Below are 15,957 nucleotides of genomic sequence, written 5' to 3'. Positions count from 1 at the left end.
TTCACACCATTTGAAAGCTTATTTATCACATATTTCATATGTTGTCAAATTATACCAAGACACTGGGAAATTAAGGCATATTGTGGCTTTATTTCCGATGTTTTCTTCGAAGGAGCAAAATCGGCGATGCGCTTTTGATATTTGAAAGAATTTAGAGGGCCATCATTCAAATTAGCAGTGAATGATAGTTTATAAGAGTAAGAAGAAGTGTTTCCCTCATTTTAATACTCACAGTAACAAAAAAAATCAACAAAAAATGAGCCTGTGACAACGTTTCTATCAACCAAAGCACGAACGTACAGCACACTATATCCGGTTTGCACTGTATGAGACCCCACTGTGTTAAGGGACCGCTCATAATTAATGGCTTGGGGGGTGATGATGATTTTTATGGAGAAGCATGTACAATGTGAATGACCCCCAACTAAAAGTTATGTACAAAGTAAGTGAGCACACCCCCCACATGTCATGTACAAAATCAATGACCCCTTCCCCTTCCCATAATTTCTTAGCGTAATTTTAAACATAGCGTTATGTACAAACTTGCTGAACACACCCCACCCCCACCCTAAACGTGTGTACAAAACTGCTGACCCCCTCAATAAAACTGCTGAACCCCCTTATAATCACTGACCATGAAACTTATGTTATACTATTACTATACTTTATCATTATGTTCTCAAACCTTTGTTGCATTACCTCAATTAAACATTCCACATTAAGGTTCTATATCATTTTATTTATCTGTAAACCATTGGCATACAGCAACGCTCAATAAGGACTGGGAGCCGGAGAGTATGGTGTAACAGCAACTAAGAACATAATGTCGCACACACAGAGCTATTATGAATTTATGATGTACACACATGGCCAGAAACCCTCCATTCAATATATCACAATATATATTGCAATATCTCATAAATTATTGCAATATATCGCAATATGAGAATCAGGGCAATATCCAGCCCTAGTTACAATGATTCACCAATCTGGATGATTTCACTGTGTGCTATATGGATGAACTGTATATTGGTGTATTAAGAATGTATTGAATGGCCGGGGCATAATTCCTATACTTTACGTAACATACATTTCTACAGTGTTGCCAGCACCTCTAAGGTTATGCAACAAAGTTTCTCATTTGAGTGAGTGAGTGAGTAAGTTTAGTTTTACGCCGCACTCGGCAATATTTCAGCTATATGGCGGCGGTCTGTAAATAATCGAGTCTGGACCAGACAATCCAGTGATCAACAGCATGAGCATCGATCTACACAATTGGGAACCGATGACATGTGTCAACCAAGTCAGCGAGTCTGACCACCCGATCCCGTTCGTCGCCTCTTACGACAAGCATAGTCGCCTTTTGTGGCAAGCATGGGTTGCTGAAGACCTATTCTACCCCGGATCTTCACGAATCTTTGTCATTTGAAGAAAGACCTGTAAGTTTGAGAAGGCTTATAATTTTAGTTGTTCAGTTTGCAGATCATTTCTGCACTGGTCCAAAATTTCATTTCTCACAATTTAGCAATTATTCCCTTTAAGGGAAGTCAACAGCATGATGCAATGGTGTTTTACACTGCATTCAGCTTAATAATACACTTACATCATGGTGCTCAGAAATAATGAAGACATACACTGGGCAAGACATTGGACATTCAAATTTAGGGTTGAAAATTATATCTGTGATACAATTAATGTTATAGTTATTAACAAATGTAAGTACTTTTCACACTTAAAACAATATTCCAGCAATATATCGGCCTGGGGAAACATGAGAATATGGCTTTAAATGCTGTACCCATATGGGGAATAAAACCCAGACATTTGGTGTCACAAGAGAATGCCTTAACCATTTGGCTATTCTTCTGCCCCTTAACAGGTGAGTATAATCTCAATTTCTGTAATATCACAGCTGTAAACGAATTTACATACACATATAGCACAATGCATTAATACGCTTTCAATTTTTTAAAATATATTTGGATTTTGGGACACATTTGGCAGTCATTAAACACCAAACCCAAGCAGTGTTTCGGAATGTTTCACGTTAGAAAGGTTGAATACGTTATGAATTATATGGTCAGGATATATGACAAATGAATTCCACCCGAGTCAAACATTACACCTCTTCTCAGGTTGTTCCTAACAGACAGGTGTTTCTGTCCGCTGTGGCGAGCTGTGGACATCACTGCATACACCGTATATTTAATATAACTGATACATGCATCAATTCCAACGAAGTGCATCTCGGTCATAGCTGTTGCATTGCCGGGTTACATACCACAACATGCACAACCCTAGACGGAAGCGTTACACCCAATTCGCAGCTGACAAATATTATTACGAAGTCGGTTTGACCAAACATTCCAAACGGTTCCAAATGTCTAATATAGTCGGCATCATTAAAACGGCCTGTCACAGGTAACTAGTTACATATTTACTTCGATACAAGACTGAAATACACTTACCCGAAGTGGTTCTGACAAATACACAAACAGCATCTACTAACGTCACATGACGCACGGGATTTTCCTGTTGCACGTGCATCTGTCAAATGATCATAGTGCATACCAGTCGATAAACTACATTGTCTTTAATCTTAACCATTAGCTTTATAGAACTCATTTGATTCATTGTATTGGTATTGTTACAGTACTTATTGTAGTTAATATTTGTGTAATAAATTATATGTGTAATGAATACAGCTGATAGATTTTACTTAATGTAGTAATTATTCATTAGAACTCATTTCACAGCCTCAGTTTCACTTGTCAACAAATATGGCTACCTCAAGAGATCTTCAACATGAGATCAAGGTTATTATTTATCCCTTTTTGCAGTAAACGTGAATGCAGTAATGATTCAAAGTATACAATATGTACACACATGTATGGAAACGATTATCACGGTTGTCATCAGCCTGTCATCTTCAGGAAAACGTAACTTTCTATCCTCACATCACTGTACTGTAGACTGGGATCAATTCCACCACTGGCACCAGTGATACACTCGTGAATTATCGCTGTGATCGACAAATGGACAAATACGTTGCAAAATTCAACAACATACACAATATACATGTATTTCCATATTATTTCAATGCAACCATATACCATCAAGGCTGGTGAAAGTTAACTGTTTAAACACTCACCCAGTCATTGTGGAAACCGTCCGTAATGCAAGAAGTCCGTACTGGCATATGTAAATTGTCGCCTGTTGTGGATCTCAGGATGACAAAAATTATTCCAGAACATCATCAAATAAGTACAATTGACACTAATTTTGAAGCAGCCTGTCAATACAATTTGATGAAAAAAGCACTCTGTATCAATATAGTATCAAGAGACAAGAAAAAGCGCTTAAAATATATCTTCATCCATAATAGATCTGAATACAACACACCATTCCAACAAAGCTTGGGAGATACTTGACATCAAAGGCATCAGAATTCACTATTTGATATAACTGTATGAATTACTCTGTATCTGTACTCTGGGCCAAGTGGACTCCAATACTGAATAAAGTCTCTCCCTGTATCCTAAACAAGACTTCCCATACTATCCATGAAAAATTTAGCCCCCAGATATGTCTCCACACTAGTGCTAATGTACAGGACCAGCATACATGTCCAAAACCAGGGCTAAAAACTTCCTCTCGTCCGCTCGTATTGACGAGTAAAATTTGTTTCGGGCAAGTGAAAAACATAATTTGTTCGTCCTAGAGGACAAGTACGTTGTCTGACCCAAAAGCAACATTTTTCTTTTTCCTTTAAGTTCAGCTATCTTAAATGGTGAACGAATTCAATTTTGTCAAAGATTTTGTACAGAAGGCAAAGTAAGTAATGTTTATTGTAGTTTTATTCCAATCAAACATTTTGAAATAAAATAAATTAAATTTATATTCATTATGAATCTGTGATGCATGATCTATAGGGAAAGTACAATTTTAGAAGGACGAGTGGAAAGTTCATATTACTTGTCCTACAGGGCGGGTACAGATTTTTGAATTTTGCGAGCCCTGGTTTAAACCCCTAGTTTCTTCAACAGGAGGCAGGTGAGATGGTGGAGTATTGGAAGAGCCAGCGATTGTCGGACAACCAGCGGGGTTTGCTGGACGCTGTACGGAAGAGAAACCTGGAGAAGGTGAACAGACTGCTTGGGAAAGGAACCGATCCTAACTTCAAAGATGATTCCAATGCCTACCTGTTGCACATTATCACTGGGATGCACCAGCAGCAAGGGGGTAAATTACCTTGTTTTCACAATTGTTTTCAACGAGTAGTACAGTTGATCCTCAGTGCTACAGTGTGAATGTGCATTTTCTTCCGATGTCTGCAAATGTCTTCATCCTCAATTATCTAGTATATCTCATCACCATTCCATTTAACTGTGGTACGTCTTTCTGTGCTGCTTCCTATCAACAATTTTGACTTGTCATACTACATAGAGAGGGATACATTTAAATACCGTTTTTGTGATAGAATTTGGATCATACTGACCTAACATTCCTGCCATAAACAAAGGACTGTTCCTAATTTTTGACTTGGGGAGATGATGATTTTTATGGAGAAGCATGTACAATGTGAATGACCTCCACTAAAATTTAGGTACAAAGTAAGTGGCCCACCTGCATGTCATGTACAAAATGAATGCCCCACCCCCAATATTTTTTAAGTATATGTCATGTTCAAAATTGCTGCCCCCCCCCAAGTACATGTGTACAAAATAGTTGACCCCCTACCTCCCCAGAACAAAATGGGTGACCCCCCCATCACACCCCACTAGCCATAAATCATGTACGATCCTTAATGTACAGGAATCTGTCTCTCACAGAAACGTCAATGTGATTCACTTTGTAAAACATTTGTCTTCAGATATGTATTCTTATATTTTCGATCATGCAATTTTCTGTGTACATATCAGGTTAGAATCATCAGGAGGGTACAGAATTTTAGCCATGAAACCTTTAAAATGTAATGCAGATTTCGATCAGGCAAAAATTTAGCTAAACGTTCAGAAATAACAGTATTTATTCACTCACATCACTTTTTATATCAAATGTATTTAATCAGTGTGTACCTGTTCTTTCAGTGACAAAAGACATTCTGTCATCAGTTCTGTTTTTGGTGCTGATATGGATGTGAGAGACCGGTTTGGTCGCTCTCCACTGCACATCGCTTCTCGCAGCTACGCCGACTACGTCCAGACACTCCTGGCCATCGGCTGTGATGTCAACACTCAGGACAATGCTGGTAACGCCATAGTTAATGTTGGCAAAGACTTCCACCTGTATTCCCCCTTAAATTTCATTTTGTAAGGCTAACCCTAACCCGATAATTTAATGTCTGTATGCACAATGTCATGTTAAACCTTATGTTATGTCTTCTAGTCAAATCATATTACCTGAATATACATATATCTTTTTCCTCATCAGTAAAATTTGTGGGGGGTGGGATATGGGCAGAAGTCTTACCTAATTTTGCAAAGTGAGTGAGTGAGTGAGTTTAGATTTATGCCGCACTCAGCAATATTCCAGCTATATGGCGGAGGTCTGTAAATAATCGAGTCTGGACCAGACAATCCAGCTATCAACAGCATGAGCATCGACCTGTGCAATGTGTCAACCAAGCCAGCGAGCCTTACCACCCGATCCCGTTAGTCGCATCTTACGACAAGCATGGGTTACTGAAGGTTCACTCTAACCCGGACCTTCATGGGTATGACATTGCAAAGACAGGCACTGAGAATAAAGATCTCTCTCATGGTGGTAACATCATGTACTCAGAGCTCCAGATAAGATTTAGCTCATGTGGGTACTGTACCCACTGTATTTGTTTGGAGTGGGTATTATGAATGTTGAGTGGGTATTTCATTTTCCGTTACCCACTGCTTTCAAATATGTGTGTATTTCAGTCATTTTACTCACCTAAATATTATGTCATTGAGTAAGTTTACTAAGCAGGTATGTTCTGCCTTTTGTCATACCTAATCAAGACCAACTTAAATATAATGGAAATGATTTCATAAAAAATCACTCATCCTCTACTGACAGTACAACACTAGTCCTATACTTACAGTACAACTTGATATCAATCGATGTCTTTTTCATTATGCAAGCTATTTTTATAAATATATTCCGTACGCATTTGTTTTAAACTTTTTGCGTATCCAACATTTTCAATGCGTAATTGGAAATTTTCTATGCACATTTTACCCGGATACGCAGCTTATCTGGGCCTCTGTGTACTGATCAGAAATTGCTCTGAATAATTATGCTACTCAAAAGAAGTAAAGGACAACTTGATTCTTTCATATTACTATGATCATTCCATAGTCATGTGATTGAATGGGGTAGTGTGATGAGGGAACCATCATACATACTAGTGTTGGGAATTGGTGTAAATCTCATAATTGATGATTGGTTCATTACAACCGATCAATCATCGAAAATAATTGGTTAGCGTCATTTATGAAATTTTCCTGGTTATGTTTGTTGATGCACAAAAAATAAAGAAAAAACATGTAGTTCTCTCGGGTTTTTTCGCAAATTGCACAAAATGCATTTGCAAATTTCACATCTTTAAAGGATGACTAGTGTGTTAGGAACATACATTTCCTGGAGTTGTTAAGATAAACTTAATCATGACTTGGAACGAGCTTGTAGTGCTTATGCAATGTCGAGACAAAATCAACCTTTTGAAAAATATTGTTATTGCAAACAAGTGGTCCAAAAGTGTTTGTGTTCAATTATGAGAAAACATGATCGATTGCTTGGTCGTTTTGTCATTGCGACCAATCTTCGATTATTTCAATTAATCGGACCACCACTAATACATACACTACACAGCTCACACAACAAGTTAAGAACAGTTTGATTCTGGCAGAATGATAATCATCACATGCAACAAATTTCCAAGGAGCAAGTATCAGTCAATACAAGTAGAATGTCTTACTCCTTGCTTAATAATTCAACCATTTCCTGTGAAGATCCAGCGACTTTCCCACAGCACATAAAGCCACCATAATCTATTTGATGCACAAACTTCTCATTCACATATTGCCAACATGGCTTAGGTTCAACACGGCGTAGACAATCTAAGGTTCAACACGGCAGACATGGCACATCTATTTACAACCAACCCTGACCTGGAAACAGTTCACTTTGTGATTGTCACAAAAAATATGTGTGTTTACGGTTTCCCGACTGACCCCATCACAAACTTCCCAACCCATAAGATTTGTCTTGTATTTCTGTGGATCCTAATGATTTTTTGTCTTACTAAGAGGACTGCTTGAGTCCATATTTATCTGATTTTCAGGGATTTTCTTGAGTCCTGTATTTCAGGGTCCCTGGGACCCGTACTCTTAATTTTCAGTGGTCCTGTACTACAAAATGGGGGTCCCAGACACTGAAATATTATTATTAATACTATGTTGTAATATTGTTGTATTTCAGATAATGTTATTGTATTGTGTATCATGATCATCACATTGTTACAGTAATTAAATTGCAAATGATGCCATAACACAGCTAGTAGCAAACCTGATTGAAATTTTACAAAAAGTTTTGGACTTTTTCTGTGTTCCCGTGGACGCACTATTAAAATTTGTTATACATATTGGAATGCAGGAATTCGCATCCTGTAAATCCCTGGATTTTCATCTTGAGTGGATATTCTGAAGGTAGAAAGAAAGTCAGAAAGTATCAAAACAGATCGTGTCTCCTGTTTGTTTTTAACTCTGTTCTCAGAAATATTCTAGCAACAACATGGCAGGAAATATCTAAATCTGGACCAGACACTGATTAATATTCTGAAAAGCAGCTCACATCATCACACGGTATGATGACATGAAATTAACCAAGTCACAGAGCATGACCCCTCAGTCCATTCTAGACTCTTCAAACCCACATAGTTTACTAGGCAGGTAGTTTGTGATTACAAGATTAGAACCATGGGAATGGATCAAGGGGTTTGTGTAGACTGACTGAAATGCTAGTCCTGTAGATAGAGGATGAGGTTACTGGAGGCCTGTTCTAATCCAGGATCCCCTTGGGGTGTTTGTTGTTCAGGTCGGACGGCGCTGATGGAAGCCTGCAGCAGTGACAGCATGGCAGCGCTGAATATTGTGCAGATGTTGCTGGATCACACCTGTAATGCATTACTCAAGGATGAAGATGGGTTTACAGGTGAGTTGTCATGACAACTGACACATTACTTCAGGAGGAAGACAGGTATACAGGTGAGTTGTGTTGATAACTGCGACACATTACCTCTGCCTAAGGATGAAGACAGTTGTACAGGTGAGTTGTCATGTCAACTGTAACACATTACTTTTACGTAAGGTTGAAGACAGTTGTACAGGTAAGTTGTCATGACAACTGTAACACTTTACCTCTGCCTAAGGATGAAGACAGTTGTACAGGTGAGTTGTCATGACAACTGTAACACTTTACCTCTGCCTAAGGATGAAGACCGTTGTACAGGTGAGTTGTCATGACAACTGTAACACTTTACCTCTGCCTAAGGATGAAGACAGTTGTACAGGTGAGTTGTCATGACAACTGTAACACTTTACCTAAGGTTGAAGACAGTTGTACAGGTGAGTTGTCTGACAACTGTAACAGGATGAAGACAGTTGTACAGGTGAGTTGTCATGACAACTGTAACACTTTACCTCTGCCTAAGGATGAAGACAGTTGTACAGGTGAGTTGTCATGACAACTGTAACACATTACTTTTACCTAAGGTTGAAGACAGTTGTACAGGTGAGTTGTCATGACAACTGTAACACATTACCTCTGCCTAAGACAGTTGTACAGGTGAGTTGTCATGACAACTGTAACACATTACTTTTACCTAAGGTTGAAGACAGTTGTACAGGTGAGTTGTCATGACAACTGTAACACATTACCTCTGCCTAAGGATGAAGACAGTTGTACAGGTGAGTTGTCATGACAACTGTAACACTTTACCTCTGCCTAAGGATGAAGACAGTTGTACAGGTGAGTTGTCATGACAACTGTAACACTTTACCTCTGCCTAAGGATGAAGACAGTTGTACAGGTGAGTTGTCATGACAACTGTAACACTTTACCTCTGCCTAAGGATGAAGACAGTTGTACAGGTGAGTTGTCATGACAACTGTAACACATTACTTTTACCTAAGGTTGAAGACAGTTGTACAGGTGAGTTGTCATGACAACTGTAACACTTTACCTCTGCCTAAGGATGAAGACAGTTGTACAGGTGAGTTGTCATGACAACTGTAACACATTACCTCTGCCTAAGGATGAAGACAGTTGTACAGGTGAGTTGTCATGACAACTGTAACACTTTACCTCTGCCTAAGGATGAAGACAGTTGTACAGGTGAGTTGTCATGACAACTGTAACACTTTACCTCTGCCTAAGGATGAAGACAGTTGTACAGGTGAGTTGTCAGGTGACACACTGTAACACATTATCAACTGTAACACATTATTATCAGAGAGTGTTATTTACATGAGTGGATTCTGATGTCACAAAAGTGAAAATGTGGAAGAAAGTTGGTAGGAAAATACTTCCGCAGCCTCAGCAGAATTGAAACCATACTTCCTCATTCCAACAAGGAGTTATACTGTAACAGCCCATTATTAATTTTTAAATTTCGTGTTTGTCCTGATCAATACATTTTATTTTATCTTGCATTTATTAAAGAACTTTGCTTTCTAATGTATTAACTCTACATCAGGCCTTAAAGACATAACAGGAGTGAATGGTCAATGACATGAAATGAGTTTTAGGTTAATTTCCTCTTGTTTTCTACAAAATTTATTATTTTGTTTACTGTGAAATAAAATATCTGTAGTTTATGCCATTTGGATTACCCTACACCATATGTCACAGCACTGTATCAGTGATATGAGTGGTTCTGTTTCAGCATTACACTGCATCTGTAAGAACTCCAAACAGGACATCGTAGTGAGGAGAGAGATAGTATATAAACTGCTGCTGGCCGGCACATCAGCAATACTCAAAGACAAGAGTGGTAAGATGGGACCTGCTCTATGTACTTAATCTAACCTCATGGGTAACCTTATCATCCCGACTGGGGTGGTGGGGTAGCCTTGTGGTTAAAGCGTTCGCCAGTCACGCCGAAGAACCGGGTTTGATTCCCCACATGGGTACAATGTGTGAAACCCATTTCTGGTGTCCACCGCCGCGATATTGCTGGAATATTGCTCAAAGCGGTGTAAAACCAAACTCACTCACTAGTACCCGGACTCCTTGGGGAGTCCAAGGCCTCGTTTCCCGAAACACTGCAGTGCTAATCCCATACTTCAGCCTAGACTTAAACAGTATTTGCTCTACAATAACCTCCTTCAACAACAGCCTGGGGAGTCCAAGGCCTTGATCCATGAAGCACCATTTTTAAACATTGACTTACAAAAGTTGTAGTGTTATGATCGCTTGCAGGGGTAAAACATGTCCCAGCATCCCATGCTTCTTTGATGATGTGTCTATATCACCAACAGTTAGGGCTGCGCAATATAACTGGTTTACCGGTATATACCGGTTCAGACATGAAAACGATACATATTGCGATACTGTCGTAAGTCTATGTTAAAGTATGGGAGTTACGATCATCTTAGCCCTACAATCGCTTTGTGGAACGGGGCCCTGCACTCCAAGCAGACCACACTGTTGGTAGGTGTGGGTATTGCAGAGAATTTTCATATTGCGATATATTGCGATGCGAAAGCATGTATTGCGATATGTATTGCAATATATTGCATGAAGTATTTTGAAACAAAAAACTACTTATAATCGAGGTAATGCTTGATTTACAGAGCAAATACACAGCAAAATCACTGTGCTTGATTAAGCATTAATAACAACTTTTATTCATGATTAAAAATAGAAATGTGAATAATATTTGGCACAAATGAAAAAAGGAAATATCCGAAGATTTCCGAGTGTTACGAAGTTTTCCGAATGCAAGTCAAAATACCGGTGTTCGATGAGCGTATTGCAATACGTATCGTTTTCATGTCTGAACCGTAAATACCAGTAAACCGGTTGTATTGCGCAGCCCTAATAATTCCACACATGTTCTCGGTGATCCAGTTTTGATTCAAATTTGAATGGAAAGAAAATGACAGCAATTAACAGTTTTATCTTGGTCTGGCAACAAACTCGGGGGACTAGTGAAATAAGGCTTCTGCTTCTAATTTCTATGGCTACAGACAGAAACTCAGAAATATTCAACTTATGTTGCACTCATTGAAATGACCCGTGAAGATCCTGGTTACAATTGGTCTTCAGCAACCCATGCTTGTTGTAAGAGGCGACTACCTGGATCAGGTGGTCAGGCTCGCTGACTTAGTTGACACATGTCATCATATCCAAATTGTGTAGATGGATGCTCATGATGTTAATCACTGGATTGTCTGGTCCAGACTTGATTATTTACAGACCGCCGTAATATAGCTGGAATATTGCTGTGTGCTTAATGCTGGGAATTGGTCAAAATCTCATAATTGATGATTGGTTCATTACAACCGATCAATCATCAAAAATAATTGGTTAGCGTCATTTATGAATTTTTCCTGATTATTTTTGTTAATGGACAAAAAATAAAGAAAAAACCATGTAGTTCTTTGGTGTTTTTGCAAATTGCACAAAAGGTATTGTCAAATTTCACATCTTTAAAGGATGACTAGTAGGTTAGGAACATAATTTCCTGGAGTCTTTAAGATAAATTGAATCATGACTTTGAAAAAGCTTGTAGTGGTCATGAAATGTAACAGACAAAACCAACCTTTTGAAAAATATTGTTAATGCAAACAAGTGTTCTGGAATTGTTTGTGTTCGATTATGAGAAAACATGATCGATTGCTTGGTCGTTTAGTCACTGCGACCAATCTTCGATTATTTCAATTAATCGGACCACCACAATGTGTGCAGCGTTAAACAAACAAACCAACCAACCACTCATTGAAGTCAGACTCAATCTCCTGTGTGTAGATCAAGCTGTTATTCTGACCATTATTGATGGAAGCACCAGTAAAATAACAATTTGTTCCCTCTAAGGGAAATCTTTTAAAAGAAAATCGCTCCCACCGCCTTCAAACTGTAGAAGTCTGTCTCACAGTCCCTGAACTATATTACTTTCTGTTCCACCCAGCCCTTACTGTAATGCAATCTAAACCCTAAATAAAGCATGTTTTTATATTTTCTCAGGTTCCTCTTCAGTATATTATTAAGTAGGGGTGGTGGGGTAGTGGTTAAAGCCTTCACTCGTCATGCCTGACCCGGGTTCAATTCCCCACATGGGTACAATGTGTGAAGCCCATTTCTGGTGTCCTCTGCCGTGATGTTGCTGGAATGTTGCTTATAGCGGCGTAAAACTAAACTCCCTCACTCACTCCTCTTCAATGTAAGTAGAGATCTTTGTTTCTCTCAGAAATATAGCTGTAGACGAAGTGTTAGTCTAGCTGTGGAATGGACCTGGATTCTGGCTGTGTCTACACACACAGTCCCAGTCATGCTGCTCTCCACATAGGGTCAGCACCAGTTGAGACAGAAGTCGGTTTGATTAGCAGCAACTTAAATAATGAATGAGGTCATCCAACAATCTAATGAGATCACTGACCTTTAACCATTTCACAGCAAGTTGCCAAAAGGAGAAGAAGATATATACATGTAGATCTTTACATGTATAGTCCGTTTGGCTCAAAAGCGGACCGATGAATTGCAATCTAACTAGAAAACTAATAAACATATAATACTCAATGAAACACTGATCATAAACAAAACATCAGACCAACTCTGTGATTTGTTTGCAGAAATTTTTTCCTAAGATTCAAAAAGTTGTTTAACAAACTATCATTAAAATTTTGACACAGCTCACTATTTGTTACGAGGGAGGAGTGCAGAGAAGGGGACAGCCAGGTGTTAGAGAAGCACGTGCACAAGTGCCGACAAAGTTATTGATTCATTAACCTGTGCTGTGCCGTCTCCATCCTTTCTCGCACACCGGGCTGTCCCTTTCTCTGCACTCCTCTCTCGTAACAAATAGTGAACAGTGTCAATATTTTAATGATAGTTTGTTAAACAACTTTTTTATTTTTAGGACAGAGTTGGTCTGACGTTTTGATTATGATCAGTGTTTCATTGAGTATTTTATGTTTATTAGTTTTCGAGTTAGATTGCAATTCATCGGTCCGCTTTTGAGCCAAACAGACTATAGATCTATGCTGCATTTACAGAATCAGTTTGAATGGTTTATGCACTGGTTATTTACAAACAGCACAGATGGGTTTAAAAAGTAAGATATCTTTACATGATGACTGGATGTTCTTTAATGTTTTAAGTAGTATACTGTATGACCTTTCTAACTTAATCCAAGAGATCATTTGGACTTTTCACTGTATATGAGTACAATTGAGTGAATAATCATTTTTTTCCAACCCTGCAAAACTTATCACCATTTCTAAATGAATTTCCGTCAATATTTATCAGAAACACTTTGATTGCTTGTTTGTATGTCTAATTTCTGCTTACCAGGCGAGCTAAATTATCATCTTGACACGTGAGGTCACCCTTTGTATCATGTACATATATCATCACCCATCATACTCCAAGGAGATATCGACCCGTGAAGATCCGGGTTAGAATTGGTCTTCAGCAACCCATGCTTGTTGTTGTAAGAGGCAACTAACAGGATCAGGTGGTGGGGCTTGCTGACCTGGTTGACAGCGTATCCCAATTGCGTAGATCAATGCTCATGATGCTGATCACTGGATTGTCTGGTCCAGACTCGATTATTTACAGACCGCCATCATATAGCTGGAATAATGCTGAGTGCGGCGTTAAACAACAACTAAACAAAACCTATCATTATAGTATTTAGGAATGACTTCCTGTCCCACAACTGTGAGATTTCACCAAGAGAGATTGCTTCAATAAATTAATGACGTCAGGAAATATTATCAGATTTGCAGATGATATTGAGTATTAGAAATAATAAAAACGTCTACCCGATGCCTCTAAATAACAAGGCATCAGATGCATAGTAACTGTAAATTCTGAAAACAGATGTTTATCATCCATGTATCATCTAAGTGACTGTCTGTTTCAGGCAAAATGCCATTGTGTTATGAGCTGGACAAGTTCGTCAATTGTTCACGGAGAAGGTTCAACGATGTTGAATTTGAGGTGGTGAGGACTCTCATCCAAGCAGGTGCCAACTACACCCGAAGAAACAAGACACACGAACGATGGGTGAAATACGCCATCAATTTCTCACAACTGACTTTCCTGAAGCAACTCCTGGAGTTAATGCAACCTGTTCTCAGTCTCGCCTCTCTTAAACATTTGCGGAGAATGTGTCCCCTGATTGGGAACGACGACCAGGACATCACCAAAGATATCCAGTTATGGATAACTAGCGTGTCATCCTTGAAGTCTCAGTGTCGCATTGTAATCCGAAGTGAACTTAAGGGAGACGTCCTACTGAAGTCGGAGCTTCTTCCTCTTCCAACCTATCTCAAGAAATACTTGGTTTTATCAAATTGATAATTTTGTCCGTGTAAAGTTCATAATATATTTCCAGAGATATTGAGGAAAGTGGTTTGTTTGTTGTTGAACACTGCACTTCACAATATTCCAGGTGAGGTGAGGTGAGGAGAAGTGAAATTGGGTTTCACGTCGTGCTTGAGAATATTTCGCTCATATGACGACGTGCATGCGTGTGTATGTGTGCGGCTGCTTGTACTAGCCCAGACTTCAGCTGGTTTTATAGTGCTAGCCCACTGAGATACCATGCCGCAGTGAAGCATGAATACCCCACTCAGACACATTATACTGACTCCGAGCCAACCATTCCTTGTTGTACCCATTAATGCCGAGCGCCAGGCAGGGACAAACAAGTACCATATTTTAACGTCTTTTGGTATGACGCAGTCAGGGATCGAACCCGCGACCTTCCGCTCTCCGGGTGGATGCTCTTACCACTACACCAGGGAGTAATATTCCAGGTCTGTGACTATGGAGTGTAAATATTGTCTTGACTCCAAAGTCCAGTGATTGACGTCATGGGCATCAATCTAACTGGGATAAGATGACATGTAGCAACCAGGGCCTAGATTTTTAAGCTCTCTTTTAGCGTTACGATAGTCGTATGTACCATGCATTAACATTAACTTACGACTATCTTAGCACTAAGAGACCTTCTCGAAAATCTAGACCCTGGTCAATAAGCCTTACCACCCAATCCCATTACTACAAGCCTAGGTTGTTGAAGACCAGTTCTCACCTGGATCTTCACAGGTAGGCTTACTTATATTTTCTGAAACGAACATATTTTACGGAAAAAAAAGCGGTTCCTAAAATATATTAATGAAATATAATGTGAAGGAACCCAGACTTTTGTCATTTTAAGAAACTGAAACTGTGGTTATCTAGACTTGCCACTTATTCTAGACTTGCATGCGATGTATTGGGTATATTTGTACAGACTACATCACAGGTATTGTCAAGCAATATGAAGAGACAACTCCCACACATTATCTCAATCCTCATGATATACCACAGGGCTTGTATTGCTTAAAATGATGCGTCCTAGGTCCAACACTTGTTCACTGATAGCCATCTATGTAAACTGACTGACTGACTGACTGAATTTGGTTTTACGCAGCTTTTAGCAATATTCAAGCAACATCACAGCGGGGGACACCAGAAATGGGCTTCACAAATTGTACCCATGTGGGAATTCGAACCCAGGTCTTCGGCGTGATGAGCCAACGCTTTAACCACTGGGCTACCCCACCGCCCCTCTATAAACAGGGATGGCAACAGGAAAATCTTTTTTCAGCGGAAAACTTAATATTGTGTCATTGAATGGGGGTTTCTCAATGGATTTAGACAATTCACAATTGAACAATTTGAAATAAAATCTGCGGAAATCCGCGGAAA

General features: G+C 39.1%; 2 protein-coding genes across 3 annotated transcripts in view; one reads left to right on the top strand and one right to left on the bottom strand.

The window, feature by feature from the left end:
* LOC124286858 (uncharacterized protein C1orf21 homolog) overlaps positions 1-2,548 on the bottom strand; it is a 95,223-nt gene extending 92,675 nt beyond the window's left edge. The window contains exon 1 of one of the 2 annotated variants that reach the window (XM_046723300.1): positions 2,469-2,548. The gene's annotated coding sequence lies outside the window, so the exon portion shown is untranslated. The remainder of the gene's footprint in view (positions 1-2,468) is intronic. The other variant, XM_046723302.1, reaches the window with a different exon arrangement.
* A 134-nt stretch (positions 2,549-2,682) lies between these two features.
* LOC124286862 (ankyrin repeat and SOCS box protein 6-like) lies at positions 2,683-14,704 on the top strand. The gene is made up of 7 exons (XM_046723306.1): positions 2,683-2,816; positions 4,047-4,242; positions 4,607-4,613; positions 5,091-5,251; positions 8,071-8,187; positions 9,920-10,027; positions 14,123-14,704. Exons 1-7 carry the CDS (start codon positions 2,781-2,783, stop codon positions 14,557-14,559), a joined length of 1,062 nt encoding a protein of 353 aa, XP_046579262.1. The 5' UTR covers positions 2,683-2,780; the 3' UTR covers positions 14,560-14,704.
* The last annotated feature ends 1,253 nt before the right edge of the window (positions 14,705-15,957 follow it).

Source organism: Haliotis rubra, unplaced genomic scaffold (assembly GCF_003918875.1).
Source record: "Haliotis rubra isolate DU_JTF1 unplaced genomic scaffold, ASM391887v1 Scf394, whole genome shotgun sequence".
In the NCBI taxonomy this organism is placed as follows: Eukaryota; Metazoa; Mollusca; class Gastropoda; order Lepetellida; family Haliotidae; genus Haliotis; species Haliotis rubra.
This window is presented reverse-complemented; position numbering and strand designations above follow the sequence as displayed.